Source organism: Labrus mixtus, chromosome 1 (genome assembly GCF_963584025.1).
Source record: "Labrus mixtus chromosome 1, fLabMix1.1, whole genome shotgun sequence".
Lineage (NCBI taxonomy): Eukaryota > Metazoa > Chordata > Actinopteri > Labriformes > Labridae > Labrus > Labrus mixtus.
In genome coordinates this window covers 19,280,516-19,302,603 of record NC_083612.1, presented here as the reverse complement: position 1 = coordinate 19,302,603, position 22,088 = coordinate 19,280,516, and the positions used below count along the sequence as shown (strand labels likewise).

At 38.2% G+C, this 22,088-nt stretch overlaps 2 protein-coding genes across 2 annotated transcripts; one reads left to right on the top strand and one right to left on the bottom strand.

Moving 5' to 3' along the window:
- The first annotated feature begins 352 nt into the window (after nucleotides 1-352).
- On the top strand, nucleotides 353-8,229 carry eif3jb (eukaryotic translation initiation factor 3, subunit Jb). Its single transcript, XM_061036990.1, has 8 exons — nucleotides 353-448; nucleotides 604-692; nucleotides 3,874-3,931; nucleotides 4,028-4,134; nucleotides 4,253-4,349; nucleotides 6,434-6,604; nucleotides 6,700-6,773; nucleotides 7,019-8,229. Exons 1-8 carry the CDS (start codon nucleotides 436-438, stop codon nucleotides 7,145-7,147), a joined length of 738 nt encoding a protein of 245 aa, XP_060892973.1. The 5' UTR covers nucleotides 353-435; the 3' UTR covers nucleotides 7,148-8,229.
- Nucleotides 7,438-14,153, bottom strand: cilp (cartilage intermediate layer protein, nucleotide pyrophosphohydrolase). Its single transcript, XM_061036980.1, has 9 exons — nucleotides 14,045-14,153; nucleotides 13,055-13,217; nucleotides 12,738-12,791; nucleotides 12,315-12,584; nucleotides 11,905-12,084; nucleotides 11,460-11,765; nucleotides 11,256-11,364; nucleotides 11,002-11,150; nucleotides 7,438-10,915 (listed from the first exon to the last, which is right to left on the bottom strand). Exons 2-9 carry the CDS (start codon nucleotides 13,113-13,115, stop codon nucleotides 8,556-8,558), a joined length of 3,489 nt encoding a protein of 1,162 aa, XP_060892963.1. The 5' UTR covers nucleotides 13,116-13,217; nucleotides 14,045-14,153; the 3' UTR covers nucleotides 7,438-8,555.
- Nucleotides 14,154-22,088: the final 7,935 nt, after the last annotated feature.

Here is a 22,088-nt window from a genome sequence, read left to right as displayed (position 1 = left end):
GGGCCGCCAGTTGCCCACCCCTGCCCTGGACACTTTACACTGTTTACATTATTCTATATTCTATATTTTGTATATTCAAATATTACATTATATTCTATTTTTACTGTATATATGTGTATTAGTAATTTGAGTGGTATTGCATCTTTTACATTTGTGACACGTGACAAATAAAAATCTTGAATCATTAATACAAAGCAACTTTTAGCAAAGTTGCAGTGTCAAATCTGTGACAGTAAATACTCTTGATTTATTGTATTTAATTAATAAAATACCATGGTTATTATTATTATCCATCACATAACTAGGCTTGAAGTCATGATGAGTTGAGCCTACAGAGTGACGTCCAGAAGGTGGGAGCTGTGTGTGTGAACGCAGCCAACGAGCTGCAGCAGCACTGACTCCACTTGTCTGTCAAACACAACCAACACAGCCAACATGGCGGACTGGGGTGAGAAACTTAAGTCAGGGGAAAGGATAGCTCTCTGTTCGCCATCCGGTTCCCCCACAATCGTTGTTTTACACGAGCCTGACACTAGATTATTGTCAAACTCGGTCGTAAAAATGTGGATCGGCCTAACGAAATTCATGTTGTGCTTCTTCCAGACGCTGAGAACTTCGAGGTGGAGGAGCCGATTAAAAAGGCGGCAGTGGTCGACAAATGGGAAGGAGAAGACGAGGAAGACGAGGTTAAGGTAAAGTACCGTGGTGTAAGGTCATCGTTTACACCATGTGTTAAAGATAACGTCGGGTTTAGGCACTGTCGCCCCCCTTGCTTTGATGCCATGCTTCACCGCGGTCTCTGGCAGCCTGTCAAGCCTTCTGAACCTGACTGAACTACAAGCTAGCTGAATGCTAACTCATGTGGCTCCACCGGGCTGCCCAACCTTCAGCTACCAGACGGTTCAAACCCGACATAACGCCGAGAATATAAACGTGACAGCTCATATTTGTGAAGAAATACATTTCCAAAAGGCGTGTGTTGTTAATTTCATAACATTTAGCTGACTATTGGCGACGTAGATTTTTGGTTGGCAGGGCTAAAGTTGGATAACGGGATAATGTAGCTGGAAGCTAACCGGGCCACTCGGCTAGCATATCAGCGTGCGTCTGAAATTGAGCGATTGCGTCTTAAACTTAATCGGGCCGAAGTGTGGTGAATGTAGACTGTTGTCCCATCACTGCTCAAAGCTGGTTGCATGACATGATTGTAAGATATTAGTATTTGTATTCTGTACTTTTTTTTTTTTTTTTTTTTTACATGAGGCGGCGTTAGCTTTAACTTTAGCTTCACTCAGATGAAATCATCATCTGGGGTTTGATGACTCAACTCAGACAAGAAGGAGGCCTAGAACTTTCGACCGGACAACAGGCGTGTGTAAGGAAACTTCTGCTCGGTTCACGCTTCAATACAGGTGGTTTATTGGGCTGAATGTTCACACAGTCGCTGGCCAGAAACCTCTAAATAGTTGAACCGGGGAAAGTGCTGGTAGAGGCCTCTTCAATTGTTCCGTGTTGTGTCGCATATGGAGCCCAGCCACAGGACCTGATGAGTTCATGTCACACCGTGTGGTTAATTAACAAACATAGTAAAAACAACATTTATATTAATTGTCATCCCCAAAATGTTAAATTATGAATCATTGATTTGACAGTCAGCTGAAATGCTTTTGCCAACTCAAGTATTTTGGAATACTAGTTATTATATTTATTATATAATATTTAGTTATTGAATCATGGTAAGGGGGAATAATTTGTCATTTAGTTTTAATAGTGAAAGTATCGTTAGTAGTAATAATAGTTAAAGAATGAATCACTGGTATATGTTGAGTTAATTTGAGACATAATTAACTGTAATCGTTTAATTTGGCCCTCTGGCAGTGAGAATTAAATGAATGTGGCCCTTGCTGTCACCAAAGTTGCCCATCCCTGATATAGATCATGATAGACCGCAACACCACATGCAATGAACATTTTCACAGCCTGCGTAGATTTCAACAAATTTTAAACATGTTTTTTTAAATCATCGGTCCCATTTTGAGATTATGTATAAATTGTTAGATAGGGCTTTTTGAATTGAAGGCTATTATAGGTTATAGCACACGTCAAACATAGTGATCCAGATTGCTTTAATAGTGAAAGTATTGTTAGTAGTAATAATAGTTAAAGAATGAATGAAATACAATGGTTAAAACAACAGATCATCAAACAAATAACAGTCACTGAGCAGCTGTAAGTAGCCCCAATCAAACAAATTAAATTAAAGCGCAATAAACAAAATAATAGCCTGTATTGATGATAAAACAATGATACAGTAGGCTACCTAAATAAGTCAATATTCTCATTTGTTTCAATGTTTAATATAAATATAAAGCTTTTATTACATTTTTCACAATGTTTTCTCTTCATGCGATACAATGTTGTTTTTTTGCAATATTGAAGTTAGTTTTTCATATACAGTAATGAATTCACGTTTGGTAATAACTCATCACTGTGATGATGTTCTCTACTTTTTTCTTATCTTGTGTGGACCTATACTTTAAAATAGGTTGTAGGAAGTGTAATGTCTTTTAAATGACAAAAATTGTGGATTTAAGAATGATAATATGGATATTATTAAAGTGCAGTCATATTTCACCCCTGACTATTTGATAACAAGAATAAACTTACATAAGTACCAGCTCTCACCACAACTTTTTTTTAAATTTAAATTGTACTGTGTTCACTTTTTGTCTGCAATCTTCGCTCTTTGCTGCTGTGACAATGTAAATTCCCCCATTGTGGGATAAATAAAGGATTATCTTATCTTAACTAGATAAATGATGATTTTTGCATTGCTACCCACCCCTAGTGTATCAAGATCTTAAAGTTAGTGATGAACTCAGACCTGCCAAGTCTTGCAAACTTGTGTGGCATAGAAGCCTGTGGTTTACAACAGTTTTAATGTAGCTTAATTGATTTGAGCTGTAAATCAATTTAAAAAAATACTGGTATTTCAAGTGCTACATTTAATTAAACATAGTGCTTTTTGCCTTTACATATCCGTGTTTTCCACAGAGTAACGCTATACCTGGGCGGGGGAGCTGGTGAGCAATGGGCTAATTTTCTATTTTTATTCGGAAAGTTAATACAATAAATGTACACAAACCTAATATTATGTTTTTTTTTCTCCAACTTATTTTAGTGTGTAACACAAAAATACTTAAATCTGCTCATCTTCTTCCCTCCCATTCTTTTATTTACAAAACACAAATCTGCTTATCCTGCTGTCTCATTCCGTTGGTTAATCTTTTAGTGTGTTTCTGCTCTTTTGATGATATTCATCAACAGTACGTTTTATAACCTCAAATATCATTATTCCAGATTTGACAATGTTTCTCTTGATATTCCGTCATGACAACAAGTGATTCCCAAGTGTGGAGTTATATTATTGACGACGAAGAGTTTGATCATCCTAAACTAAGCGCACAGGACAACATGAGCAGCTGCAGAAAGCCTTGAAGGCATAAGAAGCTTCAGTTTTAACACAAGACGTTGCACCTCAATTGTAGTAATGGGAGGGATATCCTCTCTCTCCCTCTCTGATGATGATAATGTACGGATACAAAAAGAAAAATGGTCAGCAAATATACTTGGGCGGCTGAAAATATACCTGGTTGATCTGTCTGAGTATCGTCTATGTGTGAGAAACACCGCATATTTTAGATTTTTCTGTCTTCAGATGTTTGTGGTTTGCATTAGTTGCTGTGTATGTGTGCCTGTATCACTGTTGCAAAACTCTGAAATATGTTCAAAATATTTCTTCAAATGCATTTTGTAGACTTTACCAATTACTGTTACATTGGTCCAAAAATTGTCTTGTTATATAAATAACAGGACAACTGGGATGATGAGGATGAAGATGCAGCAAAAAAAGCGGAGGTGACAAAAGCTGGTATGTATTTAATGTATTGTTTCGCAAGACCACAATGCATTGCTTAGCCTTATTTGCTTTTTCATGATTTATTATTCAATTATTTACATTTTTTAGAGACAAAGGTTTCAGAAAAGAAAAAGTTGAGTGAGAAGATCAAAGAGAAGGAAAACCGGCTAAAGAAAAAGCAGCAGGAGCTCAAGGAGAAAGAGCTGCTAGAAAACGTGAGTGTGTTTTCAAATCCCTTAGATTTGTACGTTTTGTATTTAACAAACATTACTAATCTTCTCACTGTTATCTCTGAATATGTTAAGTTTTGACCTTTTTAAATCTTTCCTACAGCAAGCAGATCTAACACCTGAAGATCAACTCGCAGAGAAGTTAAGAGTGAAGAAATTACAGGAAGATGCTGACTTGGAGCTAGCAAAAGAAGCTTTTGGTAAGCATCAGTTCATGATGTAGTAAATCATATGTTCAAACTCCTTGTTCATTTTTTTTTTTTTTTTTTTTTTTTACAGAAAAGGTCTTAATGTTCATACAATACACACTACTTCTCATTGTAGAAATGACATTGTATAGCTGCTGCATAGCTTTATAATAGTATGCAGTTAATGTATTTGTAATACTTAGTTAGTTATAGTCTGGATAGCTGAAGTCTTTGCATGAAGGCATTTCTCTTCAGAGACTGATGTCCTGGTCTACTGTAAAAAGCACCGTACTGCAGCACATGATATCCTAAATGCTTGTGTGGAGTTTTGTTATGTACGTAGACTTGGGTTGTATGTTCAGGGCTTCTTAAAACCTCCAAAATATAATAAACATTTGTCAGGCTATATAACTGTATTTTAAAAAAAAAAAAGTTTTACCTACAGTAAAAATCTGGAACATATGTCGCACCGGTGTATAGAACGCAGTCTGTTTTTGGAGGTCGTCCTAATTGATGATTTCCTCTGCATTCAGCAAAGTCAACAAAATGCAGATTCTGTGCAGCTCTGTAGCTTTTTAAGTACCATCGGTTTTTGCTTTGTGGAGTTTGCGCTCCTTCTAGCTACAGTACAGTAGTTGAGCTCTCAGCCTCAATGCTATTATCGTTAACACTTACATGAAACTGAAATTTAAAAATAATTTTCCTAAAATAAATGACGATGAGTCTTTATTAAAAGAAAATCGACAACTACCCGTAACTGAATCTGTATTGTGTGTTTACAAAATTAACTACTATAAAATTCTAGACAAAATGTCCTTGGTTTTCGTCTTTGACGCATGCATTCTGAGTGACACGTCCTTTATCCGGCACAGCGATTTCAATTTTGGATGAGCTTGTTTACTGCAGAAGTGTTTTCTTCCTAAGGCTGTACTAGCCCATAAATCCTTTAGAGTTCCTTTGAATAACTTGATCTCTGTCTCTGAAACCTGCATACCAAAACAGTTTTTTTATTAACCTGTACAGTCACACCATACCAAGTATTTTAATTGACACGTGAGTTACACATGCTGCTTGTATAATACCAAAATAATATCCTGTTTATTTATTGCAATGGATAGTGAAGACAACTGACTTAGGAAGAGGTGGCATGAAGATTGTGTGCACATGAGTGAAAGCATGCATTTACCCTTTTTATAACATATGTTCAATAATAATTTCTACTTTAACCTCTAGCCTTGAGATGTTAAGACACATATCCCTGGCCACCCACACTGCTTTTATCAGTCATGACTTCACATAATGTCAACTATTGTATTCAAATATAACAGTATTTTAATATTTATTTTTTTAAATGGTTTTTGCTTTTTTTATTTTCTGGCCCTCATGACAAGTATCCCACATTACAAAATAAAATAAAAAAACTAACAAACCAGCATTAAAAACCAATTCAACTGAAATTGAAAACAAAAAGTCAAAATGAAATAAAAATAAAAACTTATGAAATAATTCTAACTTTGTGGTCAGCCTGTGGTGAAAGATGTGAAGTACGGACCCATAGACCATTGACTTTAATTGAGGAGCCTGTCAATCAGTCCAGTTCTCCACAAGGTTGATTTACTGAACAGTACCACTATTTTTATTTAAATGCATGATTATGACCTTATGAGAGAGGAAAGATGTTGGTGCTGCCAGCATGGTGAGAAACAGGTATAGGACAAAACCAGTTTCAGCAGGCCAGACAAGGAAATCAATTGGAATTGGCCAAAGATCTAGCAATCGCTGCATCTCGGGTTTAACCTTTCACCACTATATTAGTGTGCAGGACAGTTGGCAGTTGAAAAATGATGTTTACATGTTCTGTGGGCAAACAATATACTGGTGACACTAAGTGATCATAACTCCTGTTTTCCTTTACTGATGTACATTTTTTGTTACTGCTGTCATCTCAACATTCTCAAGATGTAACCAATCTGTACACCCTTCGGCTAGATCTTTTGTATAAACACAAGCAGAGCACTGGAGGCCTATCTGTGTCTTTTGATTCTTTTAAGTTTGTTTTCACAGACATAACGTTGCCTGTCATTTATTATTTTCAGGTGTAAGCAGCACTTCAAACACTGTCAGTGGGATTGACGCCATCTGTCCCTCTTCCAAAGAAGACTTCACAGAGTTTGAAAAGTTGCTGAAAGAAAAGATATCCCAGTTTGAAAAATCTGTGCATTTTTCAAGTTTCTTGGATTCATTGTTTCGGGAACTCTGTATTTCATGTAAGCTCAGCATCCGTTGTACATATTCACTTTATCAGTGTTTCAATTCAAAGGAAAGGCTTGAACAATAACATTTCCCCCTCTCCCTCTTACAGTGGAAGTAGAGGACTTGAAGAAAATAAGTAATTCCTTGTCAGCCCTACTTAGTGAAAAACAGAAACAAGAAAAAGTAAGTAACTGCATGCTTGTATTTTCCCACAGATAAATTCAGATCTTATGTGAATAATCAGAGGGGGGCACTGTTCACCTCGCCACATTATGTGTGCTCATAGTAGAAATGAAATGTGCCTAGTCTGTTAGATTGATGTGAGTTTTTTTTATAATATCTATGCTAGCAGTTAATGTGAAGTCCAGGATTGAATATACATATTCTAAAAGCAACTCTCCCCCACCCACCCCCCCCACCTTTTACAGCAAAACAAAGGAAAAAAGAAGAAGAAAGGAGTTGTACCTGGAGGCGGTTTGAAAGCACAGATGAGAGATGACCTCGACTATGCAACGTTTGATGGTGGCTACGCCCAAGACTACGAGGACTTCATGTGACACTGGCTCGATCACCTCTGCCCTTTCCCCGTATCAACCCTCAGAAATGCAGCTGTACCTTCTCATCCTGTCCAGTGCCATCCTGGAAAATCTGAACTATGTATTGCCCCCTTCATTTTGCTTCAGTGACCAGAGAGACTATACCAGGGAGCATCCAGTTTCACCAACTCTTTATGTTCATACATATGGAATTGCCTTTTCTCTGTCTCATTCAGCCTCGACTCAAAACACACATAATGATATAGTATCTGTTGGATGACCGCGCTTCAAAGAAGATTACATAACTGCTGTTGTCTGAATTTTGCAGGTGTCAGTTTTATTACCAGTAAATGTTGATCCTGTCAAAATGGAAGATACAGTATTACAGTTTTAAGTGTAGTGACATAGAAACAAAAGGTTCTATGCAAATTCTTAAACCAGAATGTCATGTGTATATTACAAGTCTCACTTTCCTTTGGATGGTTTTCTAACAGGGAAGTATATAGTATCTTTAACTTTGGTTGCCATTTTAGATACACCATTCAATACATTACTCATCTTTATCTCTGAAAAGGTTGCAATGTGGGTGAATTGAGACTGACGGAACATGTAAGTAGTTGTAATTTTACAGAGAGCACATGACATTCATTGTATGGTAAAAGGGATAGACAAGTAAAATAAATGTGACTTTAAAACCTAACAGCCATTCTCTTGATACATCTCTGGAATATCCTTGAACATATAGGAGTGCTTATAGGTATTTTTTGTGCATGACAACAATGTACCGTAATTGACTTATTTGATTTCTACTAATGCAGAAAACTATGGATCAGGCAAGTGGACTAACTTGCTACGACTGGTCACCTAATCATTGCTTCTGCAAGCTTGTATCAAGTGTGATGAGGAGCGGGGGCTTATTGGCTTCACACCACATTGTCTTCATATGGGCTACAGTCGGTTGAAAAGGGTTTGTTGCTCCTTTTCTTTTCTAGCATTTGACCAGTTTAATTGTTACATGGACAATTGGAAACGTACAATGTGGAAAATACAGCATCTGCACTGTTTTATAAGCATCTAATTTAATAAATCACTGGTCAAAAGGACATTCGTGTTACAATTCTTTTCAACAGCATCAAACAAAACTTGAATGTAGTAACATGGCACCTTGTTCACTGATAACTGATTTTAAGGGCAATAAATACTCTATTTACAGACTCAAGTAAATATTTACCACAGATGAAAATAGTACAGTAACAATAACGACGCTCCATGGTCGTAAGAAATAGGCTTAGCTTTGTTAACATATTTAGTTAATTTGACGAAAGTCAATATGTAATGTTTAAAAAATAAAGGTAAAAGTCATCCACTCATCCTCATTGCAGATTTTGAGTTGGTCTCCACTTGGAGCCACGGTTTGCAGTGTTCATATTTAGCTAGATGCCTTTGTACGTTTTCCTAGAGGGTTTCTGGTGCTACGCCTTCGACTGTTGCGAGGTGCGTTTGCCCTCTGTCGACGACGGTTCTGTCTGCCTTCTCCTCGCACAACACTTGTTACTGATGAGGATTGAGGATTCTGCAGAGCCTGGAAGACACTTTGACGTGTCACTTCACGATCTCCGCAGGTGAATGTAAGCGCTACACCATCATTGCTCTTCATGACACGAGACGTACCATCAGAAGTACCATCAAAACAGCGTCCAAGTGCAATCTCTTTGGCTGTGCGGGGATCCTGGTCTGTCACCGTATAAATTCCGTAGTTATGGCCTAGAGGGTCAAGAGGTGCCAGCATAGTAAACTCATTGGTATCATTGTTAACAGCTAGGGGCAGGTGGTTGACCAGGTATTCCTGGAGTATTGAATTGACATTATCTCTCTTACAGCTAGCTTGTGGTATCACCTTAACCAGGGTACGATCTACACGTTCCTGGTCATACAGCATTCCACTGCACTTGAACTCCAGGCAGACTGCTGATACACCTGTCTGCTCCATGTCCCGGATGCTGCGAGTGTCCCTAAGACCATACAGCTGGCCTACCGTCTTAGGATGGGTGCCACCCATGTTGCGTGATCGCACATTGATTTCATGTGGGCTATTGATTTTCACCTTAATGTAGCAGGCCCGATATTCCATGGGTTTGGGCCACCAGCTCAGGTAGTCCTCTGTCCAACTCATTGGGTCATCTTCGTTGAACGGCACAGTGTTGTAATCGTAGCGGTCCCCTTCTACTCTTGAGAAGCGGAAGTGTGCAGCACTGAAGGGCGCCTCCTCACATTCTTTTAAGTTCTCGAATGAGTACACTGGTCCGTTTCCTTCCTCTGCATTGTTAGGAGTCGGTTTTGCCACACTGATGCTGAATGCTGTCTTTTTCACTCTGGGGTCTTCATGGTCTGTCCGCCTGTAGTTCAGCTTTCCCAAGTAAGGCTGAGGCACTCCAACAAGGTTTGGATTAAGTTTTGGTGCAGAAGGGACAGCCTCCAGCTCCTCTCCTCCAAGGTTAGCCATTACGTAGGCAGAGTAGGCATCTGCTTTTTGGTCATCACAGAAGGCAGGAAGACAGGCACCATTTGAGCCTGTGACGACACTATCAAAACGGCCCCAGGCACGAGGGTTAGTTGAGTATCCAGCTGTGGGCTCCATGTTTATAAGACTCACAACAACCCCCTCCACCTGCTCACTGGGCATGAAGCGTTCACTGCGGAAGGCTCTCACTTTCACATAACACCTGCGGTTCTCTGGGACATCTAAGTTAAAAAGACGTCTTTCTCTGATCTCCATGTTGCCAATCAGAAAGGTTCGCTCCTCTCTTTTGCCTCTTCTTTTCTTCTCCACCTGCAGACTTCCTTCCTCCTCCCACAGGCCTGTATCAGGGTTTAGTGACCACAGCTTCATGGTATTGAGATGTTCTGACATTTGCACCTGGGCAGAATCCAGGAACACCTTCACTTCGCCTGCGTTCAGGGGCTCATTGTTTTCCTCGCCCCTGAAGTCAATTGAGAACATCCCATAGGTTCTCAGGGGCAGGGTATCTCCTTCGTCTCCTACATAGTTGAGATCACTTTGAGCTGCAGCAGCTGTAGAAATGTCTCTGGGGTCGAGGAAAGTCACACTAGCGTTAACTTTACCCATGAAGACTTCTCCTCTCTCAGTGTAGAAGGAATTGGGGGGGATCTGGATTTGAACAATTGCTTCCTGGCCCTCTACCTCCCCAAGGTCCAGAGTGTTGGTTTCTGTAGAGCTGATGGTCACAGGGGCTTTCTTTCTTAAAAGTTTGATCTCATGGTAAACAGCCCCTCCTTTAGTGTTAAATGGAAGTACCTTTGTAGTGTTGACAAATTTCTGCATGTTATCCACAAAAGTCAAGACTAGCCTTCCTGTGTCTGGAGGAACTTGGATGGAGAAAGTTCCTTTGTAGCCTGTGCGACTGATTCTGACTCCATTCATAAAGATATGTCCAAACCTCATTGGCTCACCATTGTCTGCAGCAATGGCCCTACCATGCACTATGGCCTTGGTATCAACACATTTCTGGCAGCCACACTCGGTCACCACCATGGTGGGCAGTTTGTAGCCCTGGCAGGTTAGCTGCCTCTCTTCCATCTTTTGCACACCACAGCAGTAAGCCACTTTGTCTTTGCACCTGATACCATTGTCCAGCTGTCCAGCACATGTATCTGAGGGACACTTGCCTACATTGTAGTAGAAAGAGTCTGTGCTGTTTTGGTAGCAGTCATGTGGAAGCCTGATTAGGTGGGACTCAGGTTTGGGATTACATGAATGCTCATCTTTACCTGTGGAAATAAAAAATACAATATCATATTGAAATTCCATATTCTTGTGTATTTAATATATTTTTATCAATTTATTTTGAACACACCTAAGACTTTGAGTGTAGCTGGTTTGGTCTTTATAGCCCCAGATTGACTGATTGCTCTGCAGTAGTACTCTCCAGTCTGCTCAGAACGCAGATCTTTTAGGACTAGGGTGCTCTCCAAGTGTTTCTCCATGAGAGTATTGTTATGAAACCTGTTGATTCAAAAAGAAAAGTCAGTGAATATACCATAGTATTTAAACACTATATACCTCAATGTCACTCATTTGTGGGTGATGATTTATTTTTACAACCCCTACCATTGGTACTTGTGTGGTTGTGGTGTTCCTGCCACTTTGCAGCAGAAGGCAGTCGCTTGTCCCTCTCGCCTGACCTTGCTCTCAGGGTTGCTTAGCACATGAAGCTTTTCTGACAAATTTAAGAAATATCGCATTACTGATTGGCTTCCTGACATGGCTAACTTGAAATGCAAAAAAAAATATTTTGGTCTAAATCTACGGTACCTGTTCTTTTCAGCTGCACAGTGAGCACAGAGGTACGTTCGGCACTGTGTGGCACGACAACACTATGAGGGGCATGACCCTGCAGGGTGACTGTCAGGGTGGTGTTCCCATCAGGGCAGATGCCAGGGATGCGAAAATGCCCGTTGTGGTCAGTAAGGGTGAGGAGTTTGTCAGAGCGAAGGATGGTAGCCCCTTCAGCCGTAAGACCCCCGGCCCCACGGACTGAACCAAGCAGGATGTGTTCTTTACACATGCACGCATCACAGTCAACATTAACTCTTCCCATCACACACTGCAGAGAGCAATCTAAAGAGTAGAATAAAACAAGGATAGTCTTTTAGTCAATACTTGTTATCCCATATCTAACGAGAAAAGTCAAAACCTGGTTGAATGAAAACAGAATTATAGAAAAAGGATCTATCTGGTCAAATCAGGTGTACTGAACCTGTTTTTGGACATTCAGGTCCATTGCATTCTTTTCCTTCCACTTTAGGCCCAGTGCAAGGCAAAGATTGAGATTGGCAGTTTCTCGAGCGCAGTTGGACCCCCACCTGACCACAGAGGGCAGGACATGGGCTCCAATCTGACCAGTGACCCCAGGTACCCTGCGTGCTCACTGGGTTATCTGTTGAAGAGGGGAGAGCAAGTCACAGTCAGATAATCACCTGAAAAGATTCATCAACTAAAAAGTCCTCTCTTATTTTCCGGTGTCATCGTTCAAGTCTTCATTCAAGTTAAGCTTTCTGGCGTTCTGGACTTAGAGAGTAGGTAGTATGTAGTAGTATGTCTTGCTTTTACACTGAAACCAGTTTTTGTTGAAAAATAAAGTATAAAGGTGTTTAAAATAGTTTTAACCTTTGGGACAGAGGAAGCGAACTGCGTAGTTGGAGCAGTTGCGTTCAGGACCCTGCTCCTCGTTGAGGCACCAGAAGCCAATAGTGGGGTCTGCGTGGACCGTCTCCCCAGTTTCACGGGCTGGTACCCACTCAGTGGTTCTGGCCTCGATAGCACGGGGAGTTTCACACACTCGGGCACGGTAGTAGAAGCGAATGGCTTCAAGCTGTTCATAGTCTCCGGGGCCTCCAGGATGGTCAACATTGAACCATGTGGTCCAATCATAATTGTCTGTACACAGAGTGTAGAACAAAAAAAACAAACTCAGAATGGCTTTATTTAAAATACAGTGTCCACCACATGTTATAAAAAGAAACTTAACTAATAGAATAAATGAACAAATGGGACAAAATGTTTGTTTTTAAACTTCAGATTGAAAGTTACCATCAGAGTGGTACACAGAAGGGCTTGACTCCTTGTTGTCTTTTCTCCATGGTCCTGCAAAGGACAAATCAAAGTAAGTGAATCATATTTTACAAAACACTCCAAATGATTTCCCTTACACACCCATTGTCCTACAGTATATGTATTTAAAAAAATAGTTTTTTGATATTTCCACCTATTCAACATCTCAATTATTGTAAATCATGAGCATTATGCGACTGAGTGTTTTAGTACTGACAACCTCCGAATTCATGTTCAATAGAGGAATGCAAGGGTTCTGACAAAGTAACAAAGATACGTTTGTGTGAGTGACCCACCTTGAGCTGTAACAGTAGCTGAGGTGATTCCAGTGATGAGAAGAAGAAGCCTCAGCGACATTCTCACACACAGCTGCAATGTTTGATCTTTGAACTTTCACCTCTTCTAATGTGCACTTCAAAACAGGAACTACAAAGAAAGTTTGGTTCCAAACAGAGGAGCCTCAATGGGGAGAGAATTATAAAAAAACACAGTGAACCACTAGGAAAAATCATACATTTTTAATGGTGTGTTCAAATTGTTTTTAGTTACATAACGTTTACCTTCATATGTAAACATGTCAATTTGACAATCATATAAAAAAAAAAAAACGAAGGATAATAAATGATATATATATTTAAATTTTGTGAAGGCAGATAAAAGGAGCAAACTTGAAACTTTAACTAGAGATTCAAAATACATTTTGGGTGGTTTAAGGCAAAAAAAAGCAAAAAAAACATGGCTGGACAGAACCCCCCACTCGAATTACACATCTGTGTTTGCCATCACCATATGTCACTGAAAGATTCAAACATTCTGCATCCACTGACGAAACATTGGCAGTATAATCCAAACACCCACACACACACTGACAAGGATTGCATTTGTATACTTTTGGTTGAAAAACAAAATACTGACGCAGGCATACTTTTGTTTTGCTTTAAGCTGAGAGAACTGATAGGATATTGATAAAAGTATTGGCACTTAAAATTTAGGTAAGATTGTATGCGTAGTTGATAGAGCAGCACCATGAATAAAAGCTATCCAGATGTTCAAATTGCCAAAAGTAATCTTGAGGAAAGACTAAAGTAGATAACTAACATTAAACATGAGGATGATATACAAACTTCAGACCCTGAAAATCTAAATTTTCTGTAACTTTTCTTAAATGTAACAAATATACAAATTACTTTCTGAAAACGATTCAATAAATTGTGTTACGGTTATTACTCTGCAAAAAAAAACTATGTACATCGATTGAGTTGAGATTTAAGCTGTTTTATTCTTACCTTCTTGTTGGGTGAACTTTTCTTCCTCTGAAGTCCTGGATTAAGATAAAAAAAAAAGATTTTTCTTCAAGCTTTCCCCTGATGTTTCTTTCCTACTCCTCAGTTCTTTTACTCTGCTTCAACACTTCAGCGTCTCTTATATACCCCTCTGGCTCCAGCACCCCTCCCACTTCTCTCAACAGTGTGCCACAGCACCTTTTGATTACACCATTATCCTTACAATCCATCACCTACATTGTACAACCATGACACCTGATAGTTATTAAAAAGTGATTCATGTAAAGTCAAGTCTTCATTTACTGAGCCCCCCAAATGTCTAAGATGTGTGCTGATTGAGTCCTCTCCTCTGTTTACAAAAATGTTCAAATTTGTAAAAGGCAACTTTGATTCTTGTTCACTTTAGATCACATTAGATTTTTTTTATTTTTTATTTGATCCTTGATTAATTTGTCTTTCTTACATATTTTCAACAAATGACAAGTTGAAATGTGTGGCATCACGCTGTGCTTTGCTCTGGGCATCATGGCATATGCCTTCTCCGACTTTTGTTGTAAATACTGTAAGTGAAGGTTCGGCTGAGATTTGTTTTGATGTGGGTATTGAAGCATTATTGTGTAACATTAACCACTCCATATATTTTTCTTACAGCCATGTACATACATGTCTACAGTTTTTTATTTAATGTTGAAGGACTGCTGACTTTTTTAAATGCTTGTATAAAAGTTGGAGGCAGTTTTAACATTCTGCACCCACTTAGAAGAAATTTGACACTAATTAGTCACAAACTCATGAAACCCAATTGACAGGAGCGTGCACAGACTTTTTTGGTCTGCTCTCCTGGGGCAGTGACTTATGGAGGGGTGGCATGAAGTTGTGGGCACACACACACAAATAAATGTCATTGTTTTAACTCCACTAATGATATGTATTTGTTACACAATTTAGCAAATATAAATCCTCCTAGTTGCATTTATAATGTAAGTTTATTTCACAAGCTGAAAGTGAACTACTTCTGTCATGTGCTTTGTGCTTTAGGCTGACATTTGCTACAGCTGTCAGGCAGCTGCTTGATAGCAGGAGTTGTGTGTGGCAGATTCCACAATTATGCAGTTATGGAAGAAGAGATTGGTTTATTATATCTTAACAGTAGTAAGTAATTTGACAAACCCACAATTTTTTTTTTGTGGTGGCTATAATAAATATTAAATTGTATTCCGTTTATATCTTACATTGTTTCATTATGAAACATCCATAACCATCAATAGTGTTGAACTCTAACAAGATCATACAATGTCTTATCCTCATGGGTCCAAATATTCCTTTTCTCTTGGTCTATTTTTTACAGGTATAGACGAAGAAACACTGAGAGGATGATTATTAAAGTACACTTGTTTCAGTCATGTCTGCTAGAGATCCTGTCAGTGTCTGTTGTTTTTCCACACAACATTCATTAGCTGACCTCATCGAGTCAATTACAAGGCAAGGAACATTTAGCAGGGAAAGACATTACCTAGTTCTGTACCTCAGTGTTTCCTGGCGGCTTCCTGTTCCCAGGCCAGGTGAAGGGACAAATAAACATCAACGTTAGGTAACTACTGGTGACATTAAGGACAAGTGTACAGAGGCTAGATGAAAAGATTGTGAAGAAACGGTTTCTTGAAAGAAGGAGAAACAACTGTGTTCAACACATCCTTATTGTTCACCTTCTACCAATTACTGTCAGCATGAAGTGGTTTGCTGTGAGGAACGAGTGAATGTGTGGTCAATTCAGGAGGCAATTAATGAAGGACCAAAGCAACCCTCTGGGGAAGTCACTGCTGGTGAAGCCACACACCTTTAATTCAGTCATTTTCTCAGAACAACTTGTGGAAAAACACTCAAACTGCTGTATTCATTGTCGATGTTTGTCCTGAAGGTATGTGAGCACATGTTTTTATTAAAATGGTCAATTTAGTTTGGTATGCTTTGTTCCTTATATCTGAAATCAACAAAAGTAATTGTACAACATTGTTTCATAACAAGTGGATTTAATTAATTGTACAGCATTGTTTACGAGCCTTCTTAGGAAAACACATTTATCTTACACTTCAAGTGAATTCTTCATGAAACTCATCAATATAGCTGACATTAATATAAATTATACATTTGCCAAAAACAGGAATCTGCTGGCCTACACTACACAGACTCCAGATGTTAGGAGGATTCTTGTCTCATCACCTACAGTCAGAGTGGACAGTCGCTTTCTTCAGGGTTGTATTTTTCTAACATTTACAAGCCGTTTAGTGAGGACAACTTTATGGCACGTTTTTGCTCCTCCAAAGACTTTATGTCTTTGTAAACAAGGATGACAGAGGTGATGGGAGAGAAGGCGGAAAAGTGAGGGAAGTGAGAGAAAGGACGCACAAACACACAAAGTTTGGTTGCCAGGCAACAAGACTGGACACGCAGCAGACTCTCTAACAAGCAGAACGTAACTGGATTCTTGTTGATCAATGTCTGAGAAATCACATCAAATAAGACACTGTTCTTTATGAAAGTGATTTTAAAAATATTTTCCTTTTTTGGTTTCCTCTAAACAAGCAGCACTTTGTCAGAATGTATGGCTGTCTGTCATCAGGCAGGTATTCACCAAACCTCTGTTAACATCATCAGTAAAGGCTTCAATCAACAGTCAATTAAATGAATTTTTCTCAGTTTGGTTTTATTACAATGCTTCAATCATTCATCTACAGCAGGGTTTATGCTGCGACTGAGAGAGTACACATGGATTTATTAAAGTTCTATATCCAGGAACAAGTTTTAAGAAGAGTACTGTGTACTTTTATTTGATGCCTCTGAAATTCTGTAACCTGCTTGTTCAACCAACATTAATTTTTCAGAGGAAGATGTGAAAAAACCTAAAAAAAGAATTTGATGCACTGCCATAAATTAGACATATCTTTCATTGGTTACACCTAAAGGGATATACTCTAGTTCAAACTTAATTTCTACCATACCAAAAGTTGCTTACGTGCTAAAAAAAATAAGTACTGTATAATCCAAACTAATCACATATGTAATAAATGTACAATAATTAATACAATTCTGCTGCACAATGCGGTAAATTCAAATTTGGTGCTTTTGGTAACTCACCAGTTTAGATTTTTTTCAGGGTTCGAATTATGCATAATTAGGGGTGTGATTGTTGTCCAAAACCACCCTTCAGAAACCAATATGAAAAAAAATCCTGTAAGATTTGAAAAATCTGCTGGGGGTTGACATCAGAAACAGCTTGTTTTAATAAAAAAAACATTTTAATTTTTATTCTATGTAATCAAACATCTTCTTTTAATCATTTGACATATTAAGATGAATAATACAAAATGTTTTTAACTAATAAATGGTATTTTAACTTTCAACTTTCACCAGCTGCAACATTAGTGATGCATTCATTGTTTTATAATAGTTAATAATAATAAATAGTTAATTAATAATCTAACTGATATGGACCGTTCCACAACATACTTTTAATTTTGGTCATATTTAAGTTATCTTAAATACCAGTAATTTTGTAATTTTACTTCAGTAATAAAACAAACTGACAATTTCTGCATATTTGTTTTGCTTACTTGAGTAGAAAGTCTATATTTGGTATGTTTTCTTTTGGGGTTCTCTATGATCTTAAACTATTTCATCCTCAGTGAGAAACATGTCCTGCTAATAGAAGTTGTCCTTCTCGATCAGTGTTGTTAGTCTAGTACACTCAAAAATGACGTTCTTCCCCAAAAGTCAAATGCATTGACTATTAAATGTCTGCTCTGTTTCCTGGAATCTGAATCTGACTTCTTTATTCCAGAGGACTCACCTAAAGAAATGAGAGCTGGCTCTCTCCCTCTGTGTGATCCCTGGCCCCTAATGACAGTAGCAGAAGTTGCTCTGCATACTTTCACTGGTAGAGCCATTAAAGGGACCAACAGCAAACCCCCAGTGCTCTCTGCCTAACCTCTGTTTCCTCTCTGTCCTAATCTGCTCTGCAGAAACATTTCATGTCTGTCTCTAAACATGCAGTCACTAGCACTGAGACTCTGTGTGCCTTTTCTATCTCAGCTCTACGAGGTGAAGGACTGGACCACTTATTTTCATGTCTGTCTTTAAACAATATTCATTTTTTTAATTTGTAAATTAAAATCAATACATTATTCTACAATTCACTGAGCAGACACTTTTATCCAAAGGGACATACATAATGTTCTTGTTTGAGTTTGACAAATGATCAACCTCCAAAGTGTAGCATTTCCCTCTTTGTGTTTCATGATGAAAACTCATAATACTTGATTTTTCTAACCAAGACTTTTAAACTGTATAACTTTGGACTTAGCTATGGGAATTATTTATTTATTTTTCATTCACAGTGTATGGACTGTAGATATTATCATATCTTATATAGTGAAGTTGCAGATTTGTTCCTTTAACTTGACAACAGAACCTTCAAAACAGTCCTGGAAGTGACACTTTAGTCTTATAGGACAGAACCTATCAGAACAGTTTGGTCGTTTATTTAGCATGTTGTTATTAGACTGGGCAACATTACTCACATCCAAACTGGTTGTGTGCAATTGGAGGTTAAAGGAGGGGCACATTGAGATGTTTATAAACTGTCAAATAAGAGCGGATGAATCATAGAGGATGTGAACAACACAGACAGGCTGAAGGTTGATCGACTGTTCTTTGACATCTAATAATTAACATGTTTCAGGTTAAACACTGTGTTTTATTCTAACATTGTATATCATTGATATATGACAGCATTGGAAGCCACAGCCTGTCATCACACTAAACATTTTGCATTTACAAAACAAGAACCATTGATAATTATGTAAGGACATGAACCGCACATGAGCATTCACAACACACAAAAATACATATAAGAGAATTCATAGAAAGATAGGAGAAATGATTTCTTGAAAACAACAGATGCTTTCTCAAAAGACTATTGTGTAAAACACAACACCAAGAGAAGAAGACAGGCATAAAAACTCTGAGGAATAACGTATATTTACTCTTTAATATTTGTTTATTTAAAACAATACATATTGTTTTCCCAAAATTCAATTCAATAGCACACAGCATATTTTTCTTATGTCGTGCATATCTTCTGTTAATCAAAACATTTGGCAGAAGGATTCTCTGTCCCAGAGAAATTTATTTGAAAGTGAACCACTTGACATGAAGTGCAAACCCATTCCCACCAACAAGACTGTAAAACACCGCGCATAAACCCAGATTAAACCAGCAGAAGAACAGGACATGTGTTTTTTCCACAGCTGACACATTATAGAGAGCACATGTAAAGGTTATAGCACCTCCTTCATGTTTTCTAGCCGGCTCCGGCTCAGTAAAGCATGAAGACATGCAGAATTAAGAGCTAGATTAGAAACATGTGGTGTGACCTGGAAGACGGATGATATATGTTCAACAAGGTCGTCCATTTTCCTCGCCGAGACCTCTGGAGACCCCTCAAATGAAGGTCTGGAGGAGAAGGAAATTTGAGGAGGAAAAACTGAAAAATCTCCTCAGAAAACCTTTTGCTTGAGCCTATTTGTAAACTTTAGTTTCTTAAAACTCACCTCAGGTTCTGTCGTGGGGAAAAAGGGAACAAACAGCTCGACAACCGCTGCTCTGCTATTAACTTAGTAATGATGTAATGATGTGCATGCTTGTTTAATTATTGTCTGTTTTGCATGGTCATATCCCTGGTAGGTCATGTTTAAAGTCAAAATGAAGGTTGAACTACAGAGGATAAAAAATACATTTCAGTTGATTCATGGCAGAGTTCAGCTACTTGTCAAATGTTCAACAAATCCAAAAAGGGAGCTGGGAGGCAGTAAAGAAAGAGCGAGCAGTGCATTGGTGAGAAGGTTTTTATACTGAATGACTGATTATATGGAACAGGGGGGCGGTGTGCTGTGAGGTCACAGCACAGGTATTGAGTGAAAGGTTATCGAGTTTTCAAGTTGTAATCCTCTGAACTGTATCAGCAGAAAAACAGACTGAGTGTTTCAAAAATACTTGTTCTGGTTTTCATCGTGTCCAGCTGTTGTGCCTCTTAGTTAACTGTATAGCTCATTACAAAGTCTTGAAAATGTTCTGGACAAATTCAGTGGTGGAATAAATATTCTTGAAATATCTCCGAGATGATGAAGACAAATGTAGAAGCCGGTCAAGGACATGCACTGGATTTATCTTCTTTTTTAAAAATAAAATTCATGTGGAATTGCACACTTTGAGTGAGATCAAGAAGAAGGAGATTTTATGTGCAGATAATCTTTCATTCATGCTTACTGTCCCATGATAAAAGTCAGGAAGCTCGACAGCTGGAAAAAAAGTAAAAGATCATGAGTTTTCATACAGTTACAGACTTTTAAAATCTGGCTCTGTTCATGTGTAGCTTAGTAGAAGAGAGAAAGAAGTTGCACAAGAAACTATTCCCTGATCAGATGACTCACTCATGAATAGAAAGTTCTTCTGAGATCCAGAAAGACAGAATTATTCTCTGTATAAAAGATGACTCACTTAACTCTGCACATGACACATCTATGCAGCTTTGTGTTTCACTGATTGACTTGTTTCTTTTACAATTCATATTTCTTTTTTAAAATAAATACAGTATATATGTACAAGTATGAACATCAAAAAAAAAGGCTTGATCTGCTTTTTTATTCTGCTCTGCATGAAGACAGCCTGCATCATTTTGCCAAAACACAGTATTGCTGGCATTGGATCACTAGATGTACATTTAGCATTTACCTTCAGTAATTTGTCTATAGCCTCTCAGCTAGCTTAGCTTTAAACTCTCAGATTTGATTCAGATGTCAGGAATAGTTACTTTCAAGATCCACATTTTTATTTCGTTGGAGTTTAAGGCGTGTATATTTCCCTGGACATAAAAATTCCCTGGACTGTCAGTGGCATGGATTTAAAAATCTTTTTAACGCTCCTGTGAGAAGCTTTTTGACATGGTTATTATGAAACGGACTGACATCTTTCTGACCTACAAAATAATACCAGTCCATCAGCGACAAGATTGATTTCTTCTTTATAGCCATTTTTAATGTTTGCAACCTCTGCTGCAGGGTTGGTGTCAGACAAAGTGAGTGATCGCATGCTGCGCACACTGCCTCTGTTGATATTTTCCACAGCAAAAAATGATTCATACATTTAACTCTGAGCTTTTTCAGAAGAAAACACAACTTGTGAAAACAAGATGTGAAAAGAGAGGTCAGCTACTGCTTTGTCCACGGGGGTCAAGGCAATCAACACAATCTGAAAGGTCTTCACAAAAGCTTCTAATATTAGCCGAACAATTGAATGTAAAGAGACTGCACCTTGTAAACCTTATCAAACTATTGGAAAGTTGAATCTTATAAACTTATATTCCTTTTTATAACACATTACTTGGAATGAAAGCCAGTAGTGCTTTCCAGTAATTCATTTGGAAATAGTTTTCTGACATGAACTATTCCACAAGGATCACCCGATAGATCAGCAAGAGAGAGAAGAAAGAAAAACACAGGCGGCATAGACCTCATCAACATGGTATGAGAGAATAATTATACTGAACAGGACTTCAGTGTTGCATAATGAGGAAAACTGTAACAGATTGTAAAATAGAGAAAATACTTTAGTTCATGTTTCAGCCAAAAACAACAGCAGAACGTGTCACTGTTGAATAATGTTTCTTAAACCAATTCTTCAACACACTTTGACAACTCGAAATCATCCGCATCAAGTCAAAATGTTCCAGTCAGTGGAAACAACAGCGCTTCAGAAAGTCCTAAATAAATGAGTCTATAAGTCTTAAATGATCAACAGAATCATCCAAATCAGTTATCATACATTTACAGTAAGCGTCTTTTAAACTGATTCATTTTTTGAAAATTGCTAGAAACATGTTCCTAAGGTTGGACGGTTTATCAACAAACAAAAATGACTGAAATGTTTAATCATGCTCTTATTCATATAAGAGCATGATTAAATCAAGAGAGGAAGTTTAGTTGTCATGTAA